Here is a 22822-nt window from a genome sequence, read left to right on the forward strand (position 1 = left end):
AGGATTCATCTCTGTGGTGCCTAGACCACATGGTCAAACAGAAGTAATTCTTGGTCAATACTGAATTCTGTTGGGTATGACCTTATGAAAAAAGCCTTCCTATCAATAGACAAGAAGCTGGGCAGCTCAGATGCTGAAACTGATAAGAATTCTGGAAGCTTTAGCTTTAAGCTTAGAAATGTTTTAAGAGCTCCCATAGTCACATGTGAAGAATATTGGATAAATTTCTTCATTAAATTTTTATTATAGGTCTCCTAATTGCTTTATGTCTAGATTGATTATGTGAGGACATATACTGATTTTCATCACTTTCACTTAGGTTTGTCAACTCTTAAAGTATATTACTTGTTTTATTGAGGCTTATTTTTCTTCCAAAATTCTGGCTCATGCTCAAATTCTTATTCCTACAGTCTTCACTAGCTTAAATATATTTTCCTTTAAATTTTTATACAAGCTCACGTTTCTAATGGATTTGTCTTATAAATTTAGTTGCCACATCTTGGACAATCATTATCTTTAAAGTTCTGGACAGTACAAGTTATTTCTAAAGGTATGGAGATAAGCTATCACCATGGTTATTAGCTTGAGCAGATACCCTTTATCATATAGGTAACAAAAGGATTTAAATTTTTCACCAAGTATTTGGGTAGTCATTTGTTGGAAGCTTGGATTTGGTTGAGTTATTAAGAGAAGCAGAGATAGTAAGTCTGATGAAAGTTGCTGATAAAATTGTGACCACCTGGACTAATTGTGGCATTTGAACTAATTAATTTTCAGGTTTGTAATGAGATCATTGATCATCGCTCTTTTTGGTGGTTTACTTGAACTAGATAGGGATCTGTTTCCCATTGCTATCGCAGCCTCTCACTTGGCAATGCAGTAGGGGAAAGAAGTGAAAGAAACTAGTATCCAAGATGCTAGGGCGAATGGGAACGTACTGGTGCTCTCCCTCCACCCTCAGGAACTCCAGTATATGTATAAAATAGATTTTTCAAAAACTTTTATTGTATGTTTTATCTTTAAGTTCAAATTTAAAACAAAGTCAGTGAGAACAATGAGGCAGTTCAGTCTAATGCACATTAAAAAATGAAGTTTCAGACTGTTGACATTGTTGCATTTCCATGGTAGCCTCTCATTTGTTTTCATGTTTTTTTAATTGTACAGCATTGAGATCCTGATTCATATAGATAAGAAGTTACAAGTAGTAATAGTTTTAATAATTCACTTTAAATCTCAAGATACTCAAGTTAAATTGATCTAGATGTTTGAATTGAAAATTTTGTATCAAAGTTCCCTTACAACAGCAAATATTGATATTCCTTATTAAAGTATAAAAATCAGATAAGCACGCAAACTGAGTAAGTGCTAAAAACTATATTATCACTATTGCCATAGTACAATTATTAGGTACTTGTTATTACACAACGTAACAGGAGCATGCGCTGAGAACCCAGCCTGTTTCTTGAGAATGTTGGCACTGCGCTGCAAATCATTTGGAGGAAGGAAAGATTTGAGATGGAGACAGTTGTGTGCTTCATTCATAGGATGTAAGAAGGATTAAGTGAAATAGTGCTAGCAAAGTCCTTAGCATACCGCTAAGTGCTCAATAACTGGTATTGGCTATTTTCAACATTTAATAAAGAACTGACTTAACAGCATTAAGTTGAGGGTCATAGGAGGGCAGCTGAGTATTTGAAGCAGAAGCAGCATTCTCCATTAAGACAAAACGTGGAAGAGCAGACTTTGGTGTAAAAACAAAAAAAAAACAAAACAAAAAAAACCACCTGGTTCAAATCCCATCTGCTACATAATGGCCATTTTTAACCTACTAAATCTGTTTCTCATCTGTAAAACAGGGGTAATATTTAACCTATTTATAGGTTGTTTTGAGAGAACCAGGCCCCTAGTACTAGGGTAGTGTTTGGCACATAGTAGGTTTTAATAAATAGCTATTAAAGAAGAAGCTAAGGACAGAACCAGGTTTAGCTTTGTTTACCTTCAGCTGGGTCAGGAGGAATATTTGTTGCTAAGCAAACGAAGACAACTTTGCTTGGCATGACTTGATGAAAATCTGATTTTATTCTTAAAAGAGATCCCTAAAGATGTATCATTGTATTGACACCTTATTAATCTTTGTTAAACCATTCTTTTAAATTTGTAATATTGTGCCACATCTTTGTTTTTCTTCCATACCCCACATTTATTTGGTATCTGTTGTGATAGTGATAAGGGGCTTCTAAGGGAGCAAGCAACCTGAAAACAGTAGCTTATTATAGCTGCTAATATAAATTCCTATAGCTTATAGTCAGTATTGTCTATGTGGCAAGGTGGACGGTGGGAGGAAGGTCCTGGAGTCAAAAGAAATGAGTCAAAAATCAGTTTTATAGCTATTGCTGTTCTACCTGCTTAAAAACACCTGTTTTCAAGTTACTTTGTACCAACTTCCATTTCTCTAGATTTAATCATGATTTCTCTATGTTGAGACTACTTTGAACCCATGAAGGGGCAGCCTTAGATATAGAGGCTACTTTTCAGATTTTGGCTAAAACAAAATCATCGTCTCCAATTTGACATGCCAGGGAGGAAACATCTACTTCAGACAAGGTTAAAGCTTCATCTTGTATAGCTGTCTTTAATAAAAGTACATTTATGTAGTAGACAGATTTCTACAAAATATAATTATATGGCATCTTCTAATTTTTATGTGGTAAACAGAATGTAAAATTAGTTTTATTCAGTCAAGGTCAAACTAACATATAAATTTTCTGTTTCTTTTCTCTCCTCCCCCTCCTTTTTTTGTTAAATAGGATAAGTTCTGAACGTCGAAAAGAAAAGTCTAGAGATGCAGCTAGATCTCGGCGAAGTAAAGAGTCTGAAGTTTTTTATGAGCTTGCTCATCAGTTGCCACTTCCCCATAATGTGAGTTCGCATCTTGATAAGGCTTCTGTTATGAGGCTTACCATCAGCTATTTGCGTGTGAGGAAACTTCTGGATGCTGGTGAGTTGTTTTACAATGGCATAATAGGCCTAAAAAATTAGAAATTAGAAGTAATTAGAAATATTTAGAGGATGGTCATACTCTCAATTCTTCCTTAATATGATGGACTTTTTATTACCTGCTTTTAAAGTTCAGTCGAGAATATAAATACTGGCCTTTTCCTCCTCTTTTTCTACTGTCCCACCTAGCTACCTACCTGTCTTTTAATAACATGACCCTTGTTTCTCTTTTTAGTGGTTTGCCTTGCTACATTACTAAAGCAGCTGGCAAATCTAATTTTAATCTTTCTGTCCTCTGGCTTTGACTGTTGTGTGTTTAAAGGAAAGTGGCGAAAAAATTATATCTACAGAAAAAATATGTTGTGTATATTAAATAAAATATATGGGAAAACTTTATAAAAACAAGTATTATAATTTAAGTATAACTTTTTAACTAATTGTTATCCTCTTTTTGTGCCCTTTTTAGGTGATTTGGATATTGAAGATGAAATGAAGGCACAGATGAATTGCTTCTATTTGAAAGCCCTAGATGGTTTTGTTATGGTTCTCACAGATGATGGTGACATGATTTACATTTCTGATAATGTGAACAAATACATGGGATTAACTCAGGTAAAATACCCATGTAGTAAGAATCCTTCTGTATGTTTTTATGATTTTATGATATAGATCTAATTCTTTAAAATGTGTTTACAGTTTGAACTAACTGGACACAGTGTGTTTGATTTTACTCATCCGTGTGACCATGAAGAAATGAGGGAAATGCTTACACACAGAAATGGTGAGAAGAAAAGTCTTTTACTTAATCAGATTCTGTTGCTAATTTTTAAATTTTGCTATTCTAATCGAAGGCAAAATGTCATTTCATGTTTAATAAAATGTTACTTTAGTCTTTGTTAAATCCATATTATTTTTTTAGGAATTTCATTGAAATAGATTGTAAAAATTTTAAAGCTCACCTAATTTCATAAATACATAGATAATAGATAAAATAAAATGAAAAAAAATAAATAAAAATCAGGACCAAAGAAGTTATAAATTAAAATAAAACTTTAAGGCTAAGAGAAGTCACATAATACAAATGGCAGATAATAGGATTTAGACAGTTATTTAAGTTGAGGTGCCAGTTTGGGTTCAGGCTTTCTAAAGGCCCCCAAAAAAGAAAAGAGAAAGTTCACCAGATTTTAAAGAGCATAATAATTACTTAGTTGACCTCTCAGGATGTTCCCAACAATTTGATAGTATGTGGTTAGATCACAAGCATTATATTATGGGTGCCCCCACGTTAGCAACAACAAAAAAGACCTGCTAAGACCTCTAACTCTTAGGAATGAATTGTTAAAATAATCAAATGTTCCAAGATTTGAGGAAGTGCTTCTTAAATTACAAAAACTTAAAGTCTTTTCATACATATGCCCTCTTAAATACAGTATACTGATCATAATTTAAACTTTCTTTCATGACTGAAAGTTACCATAATGAAAATTTGAATAGTTTTTTCATGGTTTCTTTTTCATCTCATTTATAATAATAATAATAAGTAACTTTGTGCCAGGACATGGTTCTCTGCATTCATATGATTTAACTACTTTATTCCTCACAATAACCGTGTGAAGTTAATGTTATCGTTTTCACTGAGGAAACTGAGGCACAGAATTACTGAGTAGCTTGCCCAGGATTACTGGGTTAGTAACTGGCAGAGCATGGATTAAATTCGTGTGGACTGGATCCAGAGTCCACACTCTAGCCCTCTAGCCATTTTGCACCTCATCAGTAGGAGCCCTCTCCTGTTTTTTAATTCCATACTGTTTATTTACTGTGATTTTGGAAAGCAAATGCACACTTTTTAGAATTCGGTGTAAAGGAGGAGTAAATATATCCTGAGCAAGGACCTAAGTGGTTTGTCAATGAGTTTAATATATGAGTTCTGGTGTTTAGACTTGGAGGTTTGTGTTGACTGCTCATTGCTTTCCTTAGGTTAGATTATAAATGATGGATATTAGGAAGGCTTCTTTTGATTTAGTAATGATATTAATGCATTCTAAATTCTAAATTGCTGACTGCTTTCCAGCTCAGAATTTTGAGAAGCTCCATGTTGTCTCTTTAAGGCAACTCATTGTAGCATTTGGGGTCCTCCATAGTTATCACTCTAACCTTGCCTTCTAACTTTGTCTCCTTAGTCTTCTGCATGTACTTTATATTGTGGCCAAACTGAACTATCTAGTACTGTTCCCCAAACATGTGCTATTTTCCCCCACCTATGCACTTTTCATTCTCTTGGCTCTGCCTGGAATACTCTTCTAGCTACATCTCTACTTACTGAAATTCCAATGTCTTTTTCTAAGAACTTATTGATTTCCCCTTGATTGGAAGTTATCTCCTAAGCTCTCTCTATACTTCTTTAAAGTGTTTTTGTAAATCTAGAGCACTTACCCTGCATTGTATCATTTCCTTGGCCTCACTACATCTACTAAATTTGTAACTTATTCAGTATAGGGACTGTAACTTACTCATATTTGTATTGCCTTCAATATCTTGTCCAGTTCCTGAATGAATACTTTTGTATTTGTTTTGAATCAGACTGATTAATGAAGATAAATTAAGTTGCTGTTTTCTTAATTAATCACCTGAGTATAATCTCATATTTTAGTAATATGAGGTTTGGAATGGGAATAGATCTGAATTTATTTAATTCTAACTTCCCTTTGAAAAGTCATTTAATATGTTTTTTCCTCTGGTAACAAAGTAGAAATAATTTCCTGCCTGCATTCTAGGAAGATTTAAGGAAAAATCAGATATATAAAACTATTATTTGCTATTAAAAGGAAATTTGCTATTTTAAAAGTTATATAAATAATAAAGTGCTTATTATATATAAATTGAGCTAACACTTAGTAAAGGTTTGGAAGGGTTCGCCAAAGTTCTTTTTTGGGGTGTGTTTATACATTGATGGCATAGTTACAGGACAAATTCATACCATATTTATATTCCTTTGCTATTTGACCAGCTTTACTGGCTTGAATGTGAAATGATTAACTGTAAGCCAAATACAGATTCTCCTCCCACCAACTCAGGGAATCACTGCTGTTGTGAATCCGTTACTGACTGGGGTGTGTTAGATTGCTGGATCTGTTGGTGTGGGCACAACTGTGTGAATCTCTTTGTTCATGCTGAGATGTTTAATTGAACCAGCCGGGGCCCATAGGTGCTGAGTACTCTGCTACTCTTATGTAAAAAAGTTGCATATTTAATTATGTTTTTTTAAACTTTATTTCATGCTTTCCTCAGGCCTTGTGAAAAAGGGTAAAGAGCAAAATACACAGCGAAGCTTTTTCCTGAGAATGAAGTGTACCCTAACTAGCCGGGGGAGAACTATGAACATAAAGTCTGCAACATGGAAGGTCAGTAAAAATGATTTGTGAGTGGTGATGCACTTGATTTATAGATAATTTCATATATCTTGACATTGCTAGTATTAAGGTAGCATTAGAATTGTGAGGGAGAACTTAAGAGTTTTTCCTTGACATTTGCAGATTTAACTTCGAAAAACATTGTATTAATTTGCCAGTTTTCGGCATGAACAAATTGTGACACTGCTGTACTGGGATAACTTAATCAGTTGGCTTTGCCAGCCACCCAGTGTTTGAATCTTGATAGAGCTAATTTTCTATTCATCGTTGTTTGATGTCTTTGTTCAATGTTAAAACAATCATCAAAGCAAGAAATAACCATCAAACAGCTATAATAACCAAATGAATGAAAAATCAGCCCAGATTTGTATAAAGGAGATTTTTAAAAAGAATAATTTATAGTGCCTAAGGAGTAGGTCATGGGTGATGTTATAGGGAAAACATTTATTGAATTTCAGAACTATAGTTAATCTACTAATGACAGTAAATTTTAACAAAGCTTACTTGCCATATTAGACTCAAGTACTTACATCTGCATTTTCTTTTTTTCTCATGTTGTGTGTGTGTGTGTGTGTATGCATGTATGTATGTGTGTGTGTGTGTGTGTGTGTGTGTGTGTGCGTGTATATGTTTTTTAAATGCTTTGTTTTCTTCATAAACAGGTACTTCATTGCACAGGACATATTCATGTATACGATACCAATGGTAATCAGTCTCAGTGTGGGTATAAGAAACCACCCATGACATGCTTGGTGCTGATTTGTGAACCCATTCCTCACCCATCAAATATTGAAATTCCATTAGATAGCAAGACTTTTCTCAGTCGTCACAGCCTGGATATGAAATTTTCTTATTGTGATGAAAGGTAAATGAGAGTCTACAACTTTTTTTTACTATTTACTATAGTAAAGAGTATGCATGCTTCCTCCACTAAGTTGAATACCATGATACATCCTAGAACTCCATAATGTTAGATTAACTTTGTGAATTAATTCATCTACATTGAGCACTTACTATGTACTATGAATCTTTACCAGGTGCTATTCAGAAATTATTAAGATGAGGTCTTTTTTCTTAAGGGACTCTAAAGAGAAAACATATTTCAAAGGCGTACAACACAGTTTGACGAAGGATAGATTACTTTTGGTCATGGATGAGAAAGAAAAGGCTTTGGTCATCTCCTCACCCTATGTATTTTCCTTAAGCAGCTTTACCCTTGCCCATAGTTTCTATTGCCATTTCCCAAATTTATATTCCTATTTATATTTAATTGCTAATTTGATATTTTTATCTGGGTACTCTTCTGTATTGTAAACTAATTTCTGTAAATGAACTGCCTCAAAACAATAACAAGTTCAAACACTAGTTTTCTTCCTATACTGCCTATCATAGTTCATTGTCTACCACTGTAGACATATGACTCCAGCAAAAATTTGGAAGTCATCCTTAACTTTTATCCTTGTTATCTACACTTAATTGGTTTCTAAGTCTTATAGATTTACTAAGTACACATATCTCTTGATCCATTCCGTCTTTTCCTCACTTGCTCTCCCATCATTGAATTCTTCAGCTCATTATTACCTTTGGTTTGAACTACTGCCAGTCTCTTAAGCTAGCTCTCTGCCAACAGATTTGCTCTCTTTTAATCTCTCATTCAGGTTTCTAAAAAGTAAACAGAGATCAAGTAAGGTTTTGAGTTTGACGAGGAGATTGTTAGTTTTCTGGTTAGAGCTCTTCCTACGAACTTCACATCCATAAACCCTAAGAACAAAGATACAGAAAAAAATTTTGCTGAAGTTTAAGAAAATCTGCGTTATCAAACATTCAGCACATTTATTTGAGCACCTCCTATTGCATGGCACTATAATTGGCACTAAAGTAAAAATGAAGATTAACAGTTCCTGCCCTCAAAGGCACTTAAATGGTTACTGCATAGTTGCTTTAGATCAGATTTCCTAGTCCATTAAAAATACTTTTGATCAAATTTTCTGGATCAGTCCTCTTTTTGGTAGAGAATATAAGCTAAGTAATTCTCTGAAGTTTAATAAACTTTACCTTTCTTCTTCAAATATGAATAAAATTGACCTTCTAGGAAAATATGTGCTATTTATATTTTGACATCTGCATCCCTTAGTGGTAGGCATACATACGCTCAACACAGGTCAAGAAGCACTGGTTGATATCTGATTAAATCAGAGCTGCTTAACCTGATATACAAGGCCCTCATTAATCTGATCTTGCTTTTCCAGCCTCTTCTCTTTCCACTTGCCCCGTTAACCACATCAGAGTCTTCTTTGCCTGTACAATGTCGAGCATTTTCTCATCTGTCTTTGCTTGTGTACCTTCTTCCTGAAATGGTCTTGCTTTCTCTTATACTCTTTTGTATTCAACTCATAATCTCCTATAGAAAGTCATCCCCTCCACCATCATTCCTTCTCATGGGAAGAGGTGGTTCCTCTGATTCCTACAACAGATTCTCATCACTGCACTTAACCATGTTATTTCATAAGTACAGTGTGTACCAGAAGATTAGGCACATGTTGAGTTTTGTCTTTTCATTTTCACACCTAAAACAGTGCCAATCATATAAAGGTTTAAATAATGAAAAATTATTTCCATGGGAATATTATTTAAATATATAACCTACATAAGACCAATTAAAATAATTTTGAAGCATAATTTAAAGAAAGAGGGCTGTTTAAAAAAAAAAGTTTCCTTTGAAATGCTGCCACCTAGCGTAGATGTGTTTAGGCATATCCCTTTGTAAAGAATTCTGGATTTTGGCTTGGTTTGGTTTAATTTTTGTGTTTTTTACAAATCAGCTTTCTATTTATTTTTGAATAAACTATGGCAGATCTTGCCTTAAGTGTGATAACACAAATAGTATCTTTTTTATACATTTCTTAGAAGAAGGATATCTTCCCTGTATGCTTTTTGCAGTTAATTGGGGTTTGTTTGGGTTTTTTGGGCCACAGTACATTATATAACTTTTGCTTGCACCTGAGAAAGTCCTTTGAAATCTAAAGTCTGAAAACTTGAAAAGCTTAACTTATGTTCTGTTCCCAGAAAATAACATTTCTTTTCTAAAAACTGCATAGAAGATAGCTTTCTCTTTCTCATGAAATGGGTTCCATTTCAGACTGTGGTTAAAGAGAGTAATAAGATTTAGTCCCTTTCATAAAGGAACTGTCAGGAAATCAGAAGGGGTAACTGGATTACTTTCTAGTCCATTTTCAATTTGATATTGTTTCATCTGAAATAGATTCCTATAATTTTATGTAATTAATTTCAAAAATGAAGTACAAGAGCATCTTCCAAAACCCACATAATAGGTATTCCTTTATTCCCATTTAGTGTGGATACTCTTTGGTTAATGATACTTAGAATTTTGTAGTAGGTATTGATTCCCCAAAGTGCTGCCTTGCCCAGGGGAGCCGTTATATAAAGAATCTGCTTTTGTACATACACACAGAAAAAGAATCTGGTTTTATGGTAAGATAATGTTATGGAGGTTGTCTGTATTTTAAATTAAATGTTAGTAGCTCCTTTATAACTTATTTAATTTAGCAGCACTTCATATTTATTAATACCCTGACTTGTTAACCAAATGTATGTATAATAAAATGTGATAAAAATAGGTAACAAGTTGAGGTGAGAGGGATAAAAAGGTCAAATAACAGGATGAATCAGAAGACTTAAAGAAATGAATGATGCTGCATTTAGTAACCATAAACTTACTAAAGGTGAGATGTAAATTTATTCTCAGGAAAGAAAAATGCTCTTTATTTTTGAAAATTCACTTGTCCATAAGATTAGTGCATATCAGTTACTTGGAAGAAGCAAAATTTTTCATTATCAGTTTCTCTTTTTTTCTTCTTAATTTTTTCTTTTCTTTTCTTTTCTTTTTTTTTTAACAGAATTACTGAATTGATGGGATATGAACCAGAAGAACTTTTGGGCCGTTCAATTTATGAATATTATCATGCTTTGGACTCTGATCATCTGACCAAAACTCATCATGATAGTAAGTACAGTGGAAGAACTCATAGACAGTTAACTCTTGTAGTCTCTTTTCCGTTTGGTTATACATCTAATTTTTGGTTAATATTAACCAGTCTTCCTAGATCCAGTATTTTAACAAAATTCTTCATAAGGGATTTTGACCATTAAATCTATGTTTTGTATTTGTCACAACCTATACCAGTTAAAGTAGGATCATTTAATATCTAAAATTTCTATAGCATTTTAAATACAAAGACTCAAATATGTCCCAGAATATTATAGCATCATTTTCAGAATTCACACCTAAGTATTTCAGAACAGTGTGTGGCATATAAAAGGTACTCAGAAAATAATTGTTCAATGAAGTGAATTGTTAAGTGAGGTGAAGGTGATCAACAGCATGCACTAGTGGTAATAACTACCCTTGACATAAGATATGTTTCTCGGTTTTAGTCGATTGTTATTTGAAAATCCCATGGGAAGTAAAACTTTTGAATTTCTCACTTGCCTGTTTAATCTATACCTAAACATGACTTCTCAATATGATTAGGGATGCCTGAATATCACTCAGTTAGTGTGATTAGCTTTGAACTACAGAATGGTCCCAAGTCCATATTCAGGGCCCCAATACCCACAATAATATATCATCATTACTATTTATCTGGTACTTTCCCAAATCAGTAATTGAGATTGCCCTAATTGACAAAAGACTTAAGCATGATTTCAGTTGACATTCAAGTATATTAGTACAGCTATTTGAAACGTCTTTGGTTCTCTGGAAACTATAGCAGGAATTTTAGGAAATGATAGCAGTGCTTTCTTTCCTGTTCTCTCTGGAATCAAGATTATTCTCTAGTCTTTCTGATGCTTTCAATATATAAGTTTTTAAAAGAATTTTCGTCACTGCCATCCCTCATTCCTGGATTTCATTTTATTTAAAGTGAAGATTGGCAGGAAAGGAGTTTATTTTGGAGTTAGAAGAATGAAATGGGTACATTTTCAGCTATGCAGGGGCTTTTCCTCTTGCTCTCAATTTAAAGTTACAACTAATTCCATTAAAATAAAAATTTCTCCCCTTTTCTAAAACAGTGATCAAATATTTAGCATCTATTCATTTGATTGACAATTCAGTATTTTTCTCTGCGTGACTCTTTTTCCATTTTACTCCTAGTGTTTACTAAAGGACAAGTCACCACAGGACAGTACAGGATGCTTGCCAAAAGAGGTGGATATGTCTGGGTTGAAACTCAAGCAACTGTCATATACAACACTAAGAACTCTCAGCCGCAATGCATTGTATGTGTAAATTACGTTGTGAGGTAAGCTTAGAAAATAAATATTTTGAGGTAGCAAACAATAACTCTTTTTGGATACCCTGTTCTTTTATAAGAAGAAAAGATTATAAACATTAACTGGATTTTATTTTGCTTTCACATTTCTATCTAATTAGTTTTCAGTTTTCTGTCCTGTGTTTCCAGGCCAGCTATTCTACAGTGATACCACCAGCTACTATCAGCAGCTCTCCTTTCCCATCCTATTTACTCCAGTTTTTAAAGAGACCTTGAAAAAAACACCAGACCTATAAATGAGTTTGTTCTAGTCAAACAACTGTCAGCATATATTATGAAGGCAGCTAAGTTGGGAATAGTTGGGTTAATGTCATAGCTCTGTCATTTCTCCATAACCTTTGAGGAAGTCTCATTCTCTGAATTTCATCCATGTAGAAGAGAGAATACTTACCTCAAAAAGTTATGAGAATTAAATTCTATGTGAAATTATTGTAAAAGGCTGTATAATGTATATTCTTGAACTCTTGTATGTATATTCTTGTGAAATTACTATAAAAAGCTATATAATGTATATTCTTGAACTCTTCCCTTAGTTGATGGGCTTGTGAATATTATGAATATCATAGTTTTCATTTGCTCAACTTCAGTAGACAACTGCCCCCCGGGTAGTCCATCTTCCGTATTACCACCAGGCTGATTTTTCTTAAATGGATATTTGCTCTTCTCATTTACCTTAGATTTGTTTTAAAGATCCCTTTATCACCCCCAGGATAAATCCTTACCTATTTGCATAGCATCATTTCTTGTCATTATCTTCTGTACTCCCAGTTTTCATAGATGTAGCCCTCTTTCTAAAATCTATAGCCACCTCTCTTAGGAAGACTTCGATCATTCGTGGTTTTTTTTTTTTTTTTTTGCCAATTCTGACATCATCCTTTAATGTTTTAATATTAGTGCCAAAGAGTCCTTTTGTGACTTTCCTGTTACATAAGAATCAGTTTCTTGAAATGTACTTTTCCCCCTACTGCAGTCTGCCGGACAAGTACCCCTTGAGCCCAGGTTTCAGCTTATTGGCCTCTCTATGAAGCAAGCCTTCTCCATTTTAGAGATTATCACTTTGTATTTTAATTGTTTGCACATTTCCTTTCACACTGAGTTATAAACTTGAGTGCAAGGGTTAGATATTTGAATTTTTCTATCCTTAGTTCATTTCACATAGCAAACACTTAATATTTGTTGATTAAAAGAAAAAATTGACATTTAAGCTAAAATTAATATGGAGTTGTTGTTCATCATTCCTTTTCAATTCTATTCCCATAGGTGGTATCAACATATCATTTTCCTACCACCAAAGAAAATATGGCACCCCTCTTGCAAAGACCTTGGTCATTTATCTCTGCATCTTTATATTCTAGGACCATCCTTAGGCCATATCTCATATATTAGTGCCAAAGAGTTCTGTGCCAATTTCATTATATGTGAGTCAGCACAAAAATTGAGAAGATGTGTTTATGTCCTTCATCTGCTTGACTGTTACCTTTCTTTGTCACTACCACTCTTCCCAAAGGGATAGTTGCAGTTTCTTAATTGAAATTAGTCAAATATTTGAATTATTTTATACTGTAAATTTTAATAGGCCTTTACTTCAATATTGATATTTTAAACCCTGAATGAATGTGACCAAGTATGCATGAGAGATTAGGTCAAAACATCTTAAAATGTTCCTTTTCATAAAGTAGGATTTTTTTGTGACAAAGTTATTTAAGAATACTTCCTCTACACCTACATTGTGTCAAGTGCTCATTTAAGAATTACTAATCTCTCTTTTTTGACAGTGGTATTATTCAGCACGACTTGATTTTCTCCCTTCAACAAACAGAATGTGTCCTCAAACCAGTTGAATCTTCAGATATGAAAATGACTCAGCTGTTCACCAAAGTTGAATCAGAAGATACAAGTAGCCTCTTTGATAAGCTTAAGAAGGAACCTGATGCTTTAACTTTGCTGGCACCAGCTGCTGGAGATACAATCATATCTTTAGATTTCGGCAGCAATGGTGGGTCTTTAGTTATTTTGTAAATTGCCTAAGTTATGTCTGCTAATGCAAGCCCATTTAACTGAACTTTATTTTGACCTTTCTGCCAATAATCATTTGGACATTGTGGTCATATATATTTTGTTTTTCGTAGTCTTCTTGAAAGTATTTGTTTATCTTTGTTTGCTCCTGTAATTTCTCAACATTTCTGTTTTTGTCACATTGTTGGAAATTGTGCTTCAAAGAGTCCTTAAGGTATTTCTTCTTCACACTTTAATTTTTCTTAGTTACTCTGCTATTTCTATATCCTGTTGTCATATTTTCTTCACAATTTAGCAGTTATATTGCAATAGGTCTAGTTGTTTAAAGGATAAATAGGCAGTCATACCATAACATCAAACATTGAAAATGAAAACTAATTTCAAACTAGGTTCAATTTTAATGAATCAAAGGTATTAAATGGTTAGAATTGCAGAGTTGTTTTTTTTTTTAAAGCCATAGTTTAAGAGTTGTCAGTAGTGTGTTGGAAAGATAACTCAGGCTTATAGTTATACCATTATATATGTTTACTTTCTGATTAAGGGCAACTTGGGAACATTTTTGTTTGAGTGAACTAAATAAATCTTTGGTAAAAAGGGTCATATTTCTATATCTGTTAACATCTAGATACTCTTCAAATTGACTAATTTTTTTCCAACAGACACAGAAACTGATGACCAACAACTTGAGGAAGTTCCATTGTATAATGATGTAATGCTTCCCTCATCCAGTGAAAAATTACAGAATATAAATTTGTCGATGTCTCCATTACCTGCCTCTGAAACTCCAAAGCCACTTCGAAGTAGTGCTGACCCTGCACTCAATCAGGAAGTTGCATTAAAATTAGAACCAAATCCAGAGTCACTGGAACTTTCCTTTACCATGCCTCAGATCCAAGATCAGCCAGCTAGTCCTTCTGATGGAAGCACTAGACAAAGTTCACCTGAGGTAGGTGTCATAGTATAATAAAAGGATAACTTTCAGCTTTTAATGTTCAGAAATGTATTTGTAAATTTGATTAAAACTTTAATTTGAACTCCATGTCACACAGTTTTATAAGCATGAATTTTCGCACTTTAAAATTACTAAAAAAGCTATTAAGAGCTTAATTCAGACTTTGGTGCATATTTTAGTCAAAGATAGTTAGGAACATGGGGAAGGGCTTAACATAAACCAAAAGGTAAAACTTATGTTGTTCCTCTGTATATTTATATTAATAAGACAAAAAAGTTTTGGATTTAGACATCCACAAGAACAGAACTGCATGTGCCTACAATAGCTCTAAGTCCATACATACTACCCTTTGAGTTGGAGAACTGCCCACTGGCTAAAGGCTTTTGATAAATAAGCAAGGCTTAAAAGGGAAGGGACCCTAAGCTCTGCCCAGTTTAATCTAGTTTCTGTCACTGTTTTGAAATTCTGGATAAGTACCAAGTTATATATGCAACTTGTCTTGATATTAGTTTTTCTGTAAATAATAAAATTCATCTTTAAGGGTTCAGCTAGGCCAAAACTAAAGGTATCACATAGGAGTGCTCTTATTTCTAAATCTAGAGTGCTTAAATTTCAAAGCTTCCTATGGCTAAAAATATGCTCAGTTGGGCACAAATAGACCTTAATACGTGGTAGATAATTTGACATTAAATATTTATTGATCCAAACTGGCAAGCTGAGAATAGGAGATTTGACATCTCAGTGTTCTAGAGAATACATCCTATGCTGTGGTAGGTAGGTAGCTAGCTCAGTTTGCCGAGCACAAAAATGTTTGTTTTTAATCTAACAAAAGTAAATGTTCTAACAAATGTAATGAGGGAAGCAAAAGTTTATGCTTAGAATAAATAGCTAATTTTTCTGTTAGAATTCTTAAGGTGAATGCATATAAAGAACTTAAGTCTCTACCCCTATTCCCCAGAGTAGCCGTGAGATTTTTAGGTAGATCACCAGAGGTATGTGAGCTCTCAATACAAAGGTAGATTCCAGTTAGCAGATAAATGCATCTTTTAATTTTATAAATGCTATATTACATATAGTCATAAATATGTATTCAGTAGGTCCCCCCTATCTACAGAGGACACATTCCAAGACCGAGGATAGTACTCAACTCTAATCAACTTCTTCAGCTCTGCTGGAAATGTGGCAGTAGCTTCTTCATCAGCAGATACAGCCTATCCAGTAATTGTTATATTTTTCAGCCCTTACTTGCAGTAAATGGCTTAGTGTCACTTGTTTCACGTGTCACTTGGTGTCCCTTGCTGGAGTCTTCATATGGGCTCAGCGCTTTTTGGTGCAACATATTGCCCTCAGTCAGAACACATTTTCTGTTCAGTCTTCCACCCACAAATTTAATGTCTTTTCCATCTTAACTAAGCACTGTGCCTGTAACTTTCCCAGTTTAAGATGCGACAGCAAAACTAGCAGGAATTTCTTATTTAGTCAAAATCTTTCATATTTTCACTTCATGGAAGCACTTTACGGCTTCTCTTGGGCATATCTTAATTGGCAGCATCACTACTCTTTTACTTTGGGGCCATTATTAAGTAAAGTAAGTTATTTTGAACACAAGCACTATGATACTGTGACAATTGATCTAATAACCACAACAGCTACTAAGTGACTAACGGTCAGGTAGTATATGCAGTGGTATATGCTAGACAAACGGATGATTCATGTCCAGGATGGAATGTAGTGGTACAGTGTGAAATCTCATCACACTGCTCATAGTAGTATGAAACTTAAAACCTGAATTATTTACTTCTGGAATTTCCTATTTAATAATTTCAGACTTCAGTTGACCACGGGTAACTGAAACCACAGAAAGTGAAGCTGCTATAAGGGGAGACTACTGTATTGGCAAAATTAGTTAAAAGTGTAAGCTCAAAAATTTAACTTCTCACTAGTTACATGAAATTTAAATGAACAGATGGACTTCAGTGTGTATTCTAGAAAAACATGCTGGCTTCTTTAGGAAAGTTAACACATTTAATTCCTTTTACAGCCTACCAGTCCTAGTGAATATTGTTTTGATGTGGATAGTGATATGGTCAATGAATTCAAATTGGAATTGGTAGAGAAACTTTTTGCTGAAGACACAGAAGCAAAGAATCCATTTTCCACTCAGGTATATGAACGTGTTTATTATATTTTATATTAAACTTTAGTTTGTGGTGACTTTGGGTTTAACTTGTTTTTCTTTTATAAGGTGTAGCCATTATAAAAACTCATGTATTTGTTGTTTTATAGGACACTGATTTAGACTTGGAGATGTTAGCTCCTTATATCCCAATGGATGATGACTTCCAGTTACGTTCCTTCGATCAGTTGTCACCATTGGAAAGCTGTTCTACAAACCCTCAAAGTGCAAGCACAATGACAGTATTCCAGCCGACTCAAATGCAAGAACCAGCTATTACCACCACCACCGCCACTGCCACCACTGATGAATTAAAAACATTGACAAAAGATGGTGTGGACGACATTAAAATATTGATTGCATCTCCATCTCCTACCCACATACCTAAAGAAACTACTAGTACCACAACATCACCGTATAGTGATACTCGAAGTCGGACAGCCTCACCAAACAGAGCAGGAAAAGGAGTTATAGAACAAACAGAAAAATCTCATCCAAGAAGCCCTAACGTGTTATCTATCACTTTGAGTCAAAGGTATTTATATGTAACATTATAGTTTTTATTTTTAGAAAATGTGTATAATGATAAATTATTTCTAAATATAGCAAACCTTCTGATGTATATGCTTTAACATACATAAAATTGATAATACAAATTCTGAATGTAAGCACTCCAAAACCTGTTTCTAAATTAGCTTATGTATTTATTTTCTCTAAAATAATCATATTGGGGGTGGCTCCATAGTGTCGTGGTTAACACATCTGCTTTACATGCTGAAGGTCCTGGGTTCACGCCCCAGGTGAAGTCACGGACCATACCCCAGGTGTGGCAGGCCCAGGGTGTACCAGGCTCTGGGGGTGCACCGCTAGTGCGTGGGAGGAGACACCCCGTCTTCAGAGATCCAGTTTTTAAGGGGAGATGGCAGCATCCATAGTTCAGGGGTGGAAGTGAAAGGGGAGGGGATCAAAGAGGGGGGAAAAACAAAAATAAAATAATCATATCACCTATCTGAATGTAGGAGCTTTTTTTAAGCTTACGTGAAAAAAAAACCCTACCGACTTAAGGATATTTGCAGTTCGCCATTCCATATTGAGCCTAATGGTCTTCGGTCCTTAGTATTCAATATAGATATTTCTAAGATTTCTTTTTAAATTTTATGTATACTTACATTACAATTGCTTTTATTTTTCATTACATATTTATATAACATTAGCAGTATTATAGGTTAAATAGATTTTTAAGAGCTGCAACATGATCTAAGCATGATTTTATGACTGCTTCTATTGAGCTAATTTGAGCAAATATCTGGACCAAACAAATTTTAAATTATAATTTCTGTATATAATTTGTAGTAAGATTTGACATTTTAAATTTGAAGCTATAGTCATAAGAAACAAGTTTTAGCCAGTCAGTGGGGCAGTGTCTGGAGGAGAAAAATGATTCCTTCTCTACTATGCCTACACTGATCCAGATAGCAACAGCAATAGGAAAAAGCACTAACCATAGCCGAAGCTTAGGGCGTTTTTCTCCTGCCTTGCATCACTGCTTTGACCTAGATTGCTGGGAGAAGCTTTTTCTAGAGTTAGGAAAAGAGCTTGGGGCTTTAGATTAACAGAGAGGCATTTTACATTACTTTTAAAAATTACTATGTCACCAACTGAATTTAGACTTTGAGTTCCTCTAGGGCAATGACAATGTCTCGGACATTTTACTGGTATTAATACTTAATTCAGTACCTGTTTTGTAGTTGCTCAAGAGATGGTTATTGGATGAACAGATGAATGAATATAGTAATATTAATGAAGATGAACTGTAATTTACAGTTTACTGTTAGCTTCAGAGGACTTGGTATATTCCGTTTTCTGAACAACTGTACTCATCTAACATCTATTCTCTTTAGCAATTTTTTTACTTTAGTTCCAATATAGTATGCACAAAATACTTTAAGAGATGAACTTTATGAACTATATGGAGGCTTTTTCCTTCTCTAGGTAATTATTTGCAGAATTAAAGGGCTGTACCAAATAACTTACAGCTTTAGAGCAAAGATTAAAGATAACCATGAAAAATACTCTCACTGAGATGACATTTACATGTTACATTAATATTGGAGGTTTTATAGAATTTTTAAAAACAAAACTGCGTAGCAGAGCAGTTTGAAGTAATATATATCACTTACCCATATGGCATTCTCAACTGTAAGGAATAGAGCAAGGAGCCTTATCATTATGTATAAAGGGAGCAGTTCTTGAAAAGACAAAGTAGCTACAACAATTTTATGTATTTGACACATGAAACAGTTCTTCACTATTTAATATAAATTTTAGATGCAGGTAGTTCAGATTTGTTAAAGAGATCAATGCTGAAGACCAAATGGCTTAGTACAAAGATCACTGGGAGGGGGTGGGTACAAGGGATCTAGAATGCATTTCCATAACTGCAACTAATTGGCAATGGTACTTTGAAATAGTTACCTAACAGGCCTCAGGTTTCTCATTTATAAAATGAATATCATATACCCATGTTACTGTCTTGGGGATTGGAGTAATGATAAAGTAAATGAACATGAAATGTTTTATAAACTGAAAATGCTATGCAAATATGAAATTAATCTTGTATTACAGTAGTCCCATGAATATATTATATTACATGTACTGAAAGGCCAGTATTTAACAGTTTTAAGTTCAGTTCCATTTTATAAATAGCAAAATGCAAATTATAGGATATTTTCTGCTTTAAAAATTGAACTTTGGCTTTTAAGGTGATAAACTTTAGTAATTAGGAAAGTTCTCATATATAATATTATGTTCCTAAATATTAGAAAACAAGCATTATATATATTTTTTACTTAAAATTTTTTTCAGAACTGCCGTTCCTGAGGAAGAACTAAATCCAAAGATACTAGCTTTACAGAATGCTCAAAGAAAGCGAAAAATAGAACATGATGGTTCACTCTTTCAAGCAGTAGGAATTGTAAGTATGAGAGTGTTTTCTTTTCTGTCCTAGCTAATGTGCTAATTTCCTAAGTTATATATAATATATAAGTAATTCCTTATTTCATCCAAATACTAAAATTGTATTTTCAGAAGTTATGCATTGGTTTTTTCACTTTGTGTACAATTTCTTAAAAGCATAAACATTTAATGATTATATTCTCAATGTAAAAATTCCAAACAATACAGAGGTATTTTGAGTAAAAAGTGACATTCTTCCCTGTTCCACCCCATCACCACCAGTCTCGTTCTCTTTCTTTTAAGTTACTTTCTGCTTCTTACCCCCAAAACACAGTTATGTTAAGTCAGCGTTGGTGTAATCCATATTGGTATTTTCAGACTAACCAGATTAACTAGAAAGCATTTACAGAGACATTAGCAATAATATGTGGCAAATGTCTTTATCATAGCAATATTAAGGGTCTTTATCATAGTAATACTAAAGGAATTAAAAACAATTTGAGGCATTATTTGATTTAAGAAATCTACCTACATGTTATTAAACTTACATTGATATCAAAGTTTTTGATTTTTAAAAAACTGAACACAGTAAAATTGAAATAACTTTACTCTTTTTAGGGAACATTATTACAGCAGCCAGATGATCGTGCAGCTACTACATCACTTTCTTGGAAACGTGTAAAAGGATGCAAATCTAGTGAACAGAATGGAATGGAGCAAAAGACAATTATTTTAATACCCTCTGGTTAGTTCATTCTTTTTGCCCTTGAATATAACAAAAAGAATCATATGACTTTATGTAGAAGCTTTACTCCAAGCGAAAGTGATTTTCGTTCCTTAAGATTAAAAACTAAGGTAGCATTTTATCTAATGGCTGTAACACAGAAATAGCTATTTGAAGATGGAATTTTAATTTTTTGTAGTTGTCTTTGATATGTCTAAGTGCTGTTAAAATTGAATAGAAGCTAAAATTTGTACATTTTTATGCATTTTTCTAAATTGATTTATCACTCCTTCATGCCTCCATTGTATCCTATAAACATTCTTGACATAGCACCAGTAATGCTTGCACTTACTTGTTTACATCGCCATAGTTCTGCCTCATAGACTAAGAACCCTTCAGAGCTTATTTGCCTTATTTTCCCAATACCTAGCACGTAGTGGGTATTTAATAATACTCATTGACTAGATGAATGAATACTTAAGCATTTCTTTGTCTTTCAGATTTAGCATGTAGACTGCTGGGGCAATCAATGGATGAGAGTGGATTACCACAGCTGACCAGTTATGATTGTGAAGTTAATGCTCCTGTACAAGGCAGCAGAAACCTACTTCAGGGTGAAGAATTACTTAGAGCTTTGGATCAAGTTAACTGAGCTTTTTCATAATCTCATTCCTTTTTTTGGACACTGGTGGCTCATTACCTAAAGCAGTCTATTTATATTTTCTATATCTATCTAATTTTAGAAGCCTGGCTACAATACTGCACAAACTCTGTTAGTTCAATTTTGATCCCCTCTTTACTTAATTTTCATTAATGCTCTTTTTTAATATGTTCTTTAATGCCAGATCATAGGCAGCACATTTTCACAGTTCTGTAGTATTTAAACCATTGCATTTGCAGTAGCATCATTTTTAAAATGCACCTTTTTATTTATTTATTTTGGGCTAGGGAGTTTGTCCCTTATTGAATTATTTTTAATAAGATGCCAATATAATTTTTTTAAGAAGGTGGTAACCTTTCATCATAATCAGTTTGAAAAATTTTTATTCTTTTTTTTTTTTCACATAAACAATGATTTGCCAGCAGTACATGGTAGCCACAATTGCACAATATATTTTCTTAACAAATACCAGCAGTTACTCATGCAATATATTCTGCATTTATAAAACTAGTTTTTAAGAAGAAATTTTTTTTGGCCTATGAAATTGTTAAACCTGGAACATGCCATTGTTAATCATATGATGATTCTTAAATGCTTGTATGGTTTATTATTTAAATGGGTAAAGCCATTTACATGATATAGAAAGATATGCATATATCTGGAAGGTATGTGGCATTTATTTGGATAAAATTCTCAATTCAGAGAAGTGATCTTGATGTTTCTGTAGTCACTTTGCTAGCTCAAAAGAAAACAATACCCTCTCTGTAGTTGTGGAAGTTTATGCTAATATTGTGTAATTGATATTAAACCTAAATGTTCTGCCCACCCTGTTGGTATAAAGATGTTTTGAACAGATTGTGGGGGGGGAGGGGGAAATCATGCTGTTAGCAAAATTGCCTAGTATGTTAATTTGCTCAAAATTTGATGTTTGGTTTTATGCACTTTGTCGCGATTAACATCTTTCTGTTTTCATATAGATTTCAATAACTGAGTAATTTTAGAAGTATTATTTTAGAAGTATATAGTCACAGTAAACACCTTTTTTTCTATGTGCATTGTACAAATTTTTCATTCCTTTTGCTCCTTGTGGTTGGCTCTAACACTAACTGTATTGTTTTGTTACTTCAAATAAACATCTTCTGTGGACCAGGCCCCCCCTTGATCAGCTTTTTATGTTAATGTTTGCTTCAACACCTCCAACTCCTAAAGTTGTTTACCAACAATTTAAGTATTTTATGAAAATTACATTGGCATTATTTCTCCATTTATCTTACTGCTATCACCTTAATGTATATTGTGTCCCTAAATGTCATGTTAAATAACAAACCATGTTTTACTATTGAGTATGGTTTTAGAAAAGAAACTTGTTTATAAGTTTATGAAGCTATTAAAGTAAAACAATTTTAAGGGTTTAATATGAATGGAAGCAAATCTTGAACATTATAGTCACATGTTATAAGGGCTAGAAGGTCCTCCCCCCTGAAGATTTCTAATATTCCCATTCACAGATGAAGAAATTTAGACCTCAAATGGTAAATGGTTTGTCATTTACTTAGATTTAAACCTAGGTCTTCTGACTC

The 22822-nt window shown here is 33.7% G+C and overlaps 1 protein-coding gene across 1 annotated transcript; it reads left to right on the plus strand.

Moving 5' to 3' along the window:
* The first annotated feature begins 2557 nt into the window (after positions 1-2557).
* On the plus strand, positions 2558-22396 carry HIF1A (hypoxia inducible factor 1 subunit alpha). Its single transcript, XM_006915104.3, has 15 exons — positions 2558-2604; positions 2808-2998; positions 3464-3609; positions 3694-3778; positions 6286-6398; positions 7070-7272; positions 10325-10431; positions 11581-11728; positions 13534-13754; positions 14434-14720; positions 16768-16890; positions 17013-17437; positions 19768-19876; positions 20476-20602; positions 21082-22396. Exons 1-15 carry the CDS (start codon positions 2573-2575, stop codon positions 21231-21233), a joined length of 2469 nt encoding a protein of 822 aa, XP_006915166.2. The 5' UTR covers positions 2558-2572; the 3' UTR covers positions 21234-22396.
* Positions 22397-22822: the final 426 nt, after the last annotated feature.

The sequence above is a fragment of the Pteropus alecto genome, unplaced genomic scaffold, assembly GCF_000325575.1.
Source record: "Pteropus alecto unplaced genomic scaffold, ASM32557v1 scaffold276, whole genome shotgun sequence".
In the NCBI taxonomy this organism is placed as follows: domain Eukaryota; kingdom Metazoa; phylum Chordata; class Mammalia; order Chiroptera; family Pteropodidae; genus Pteropus; species Pteropus alecto.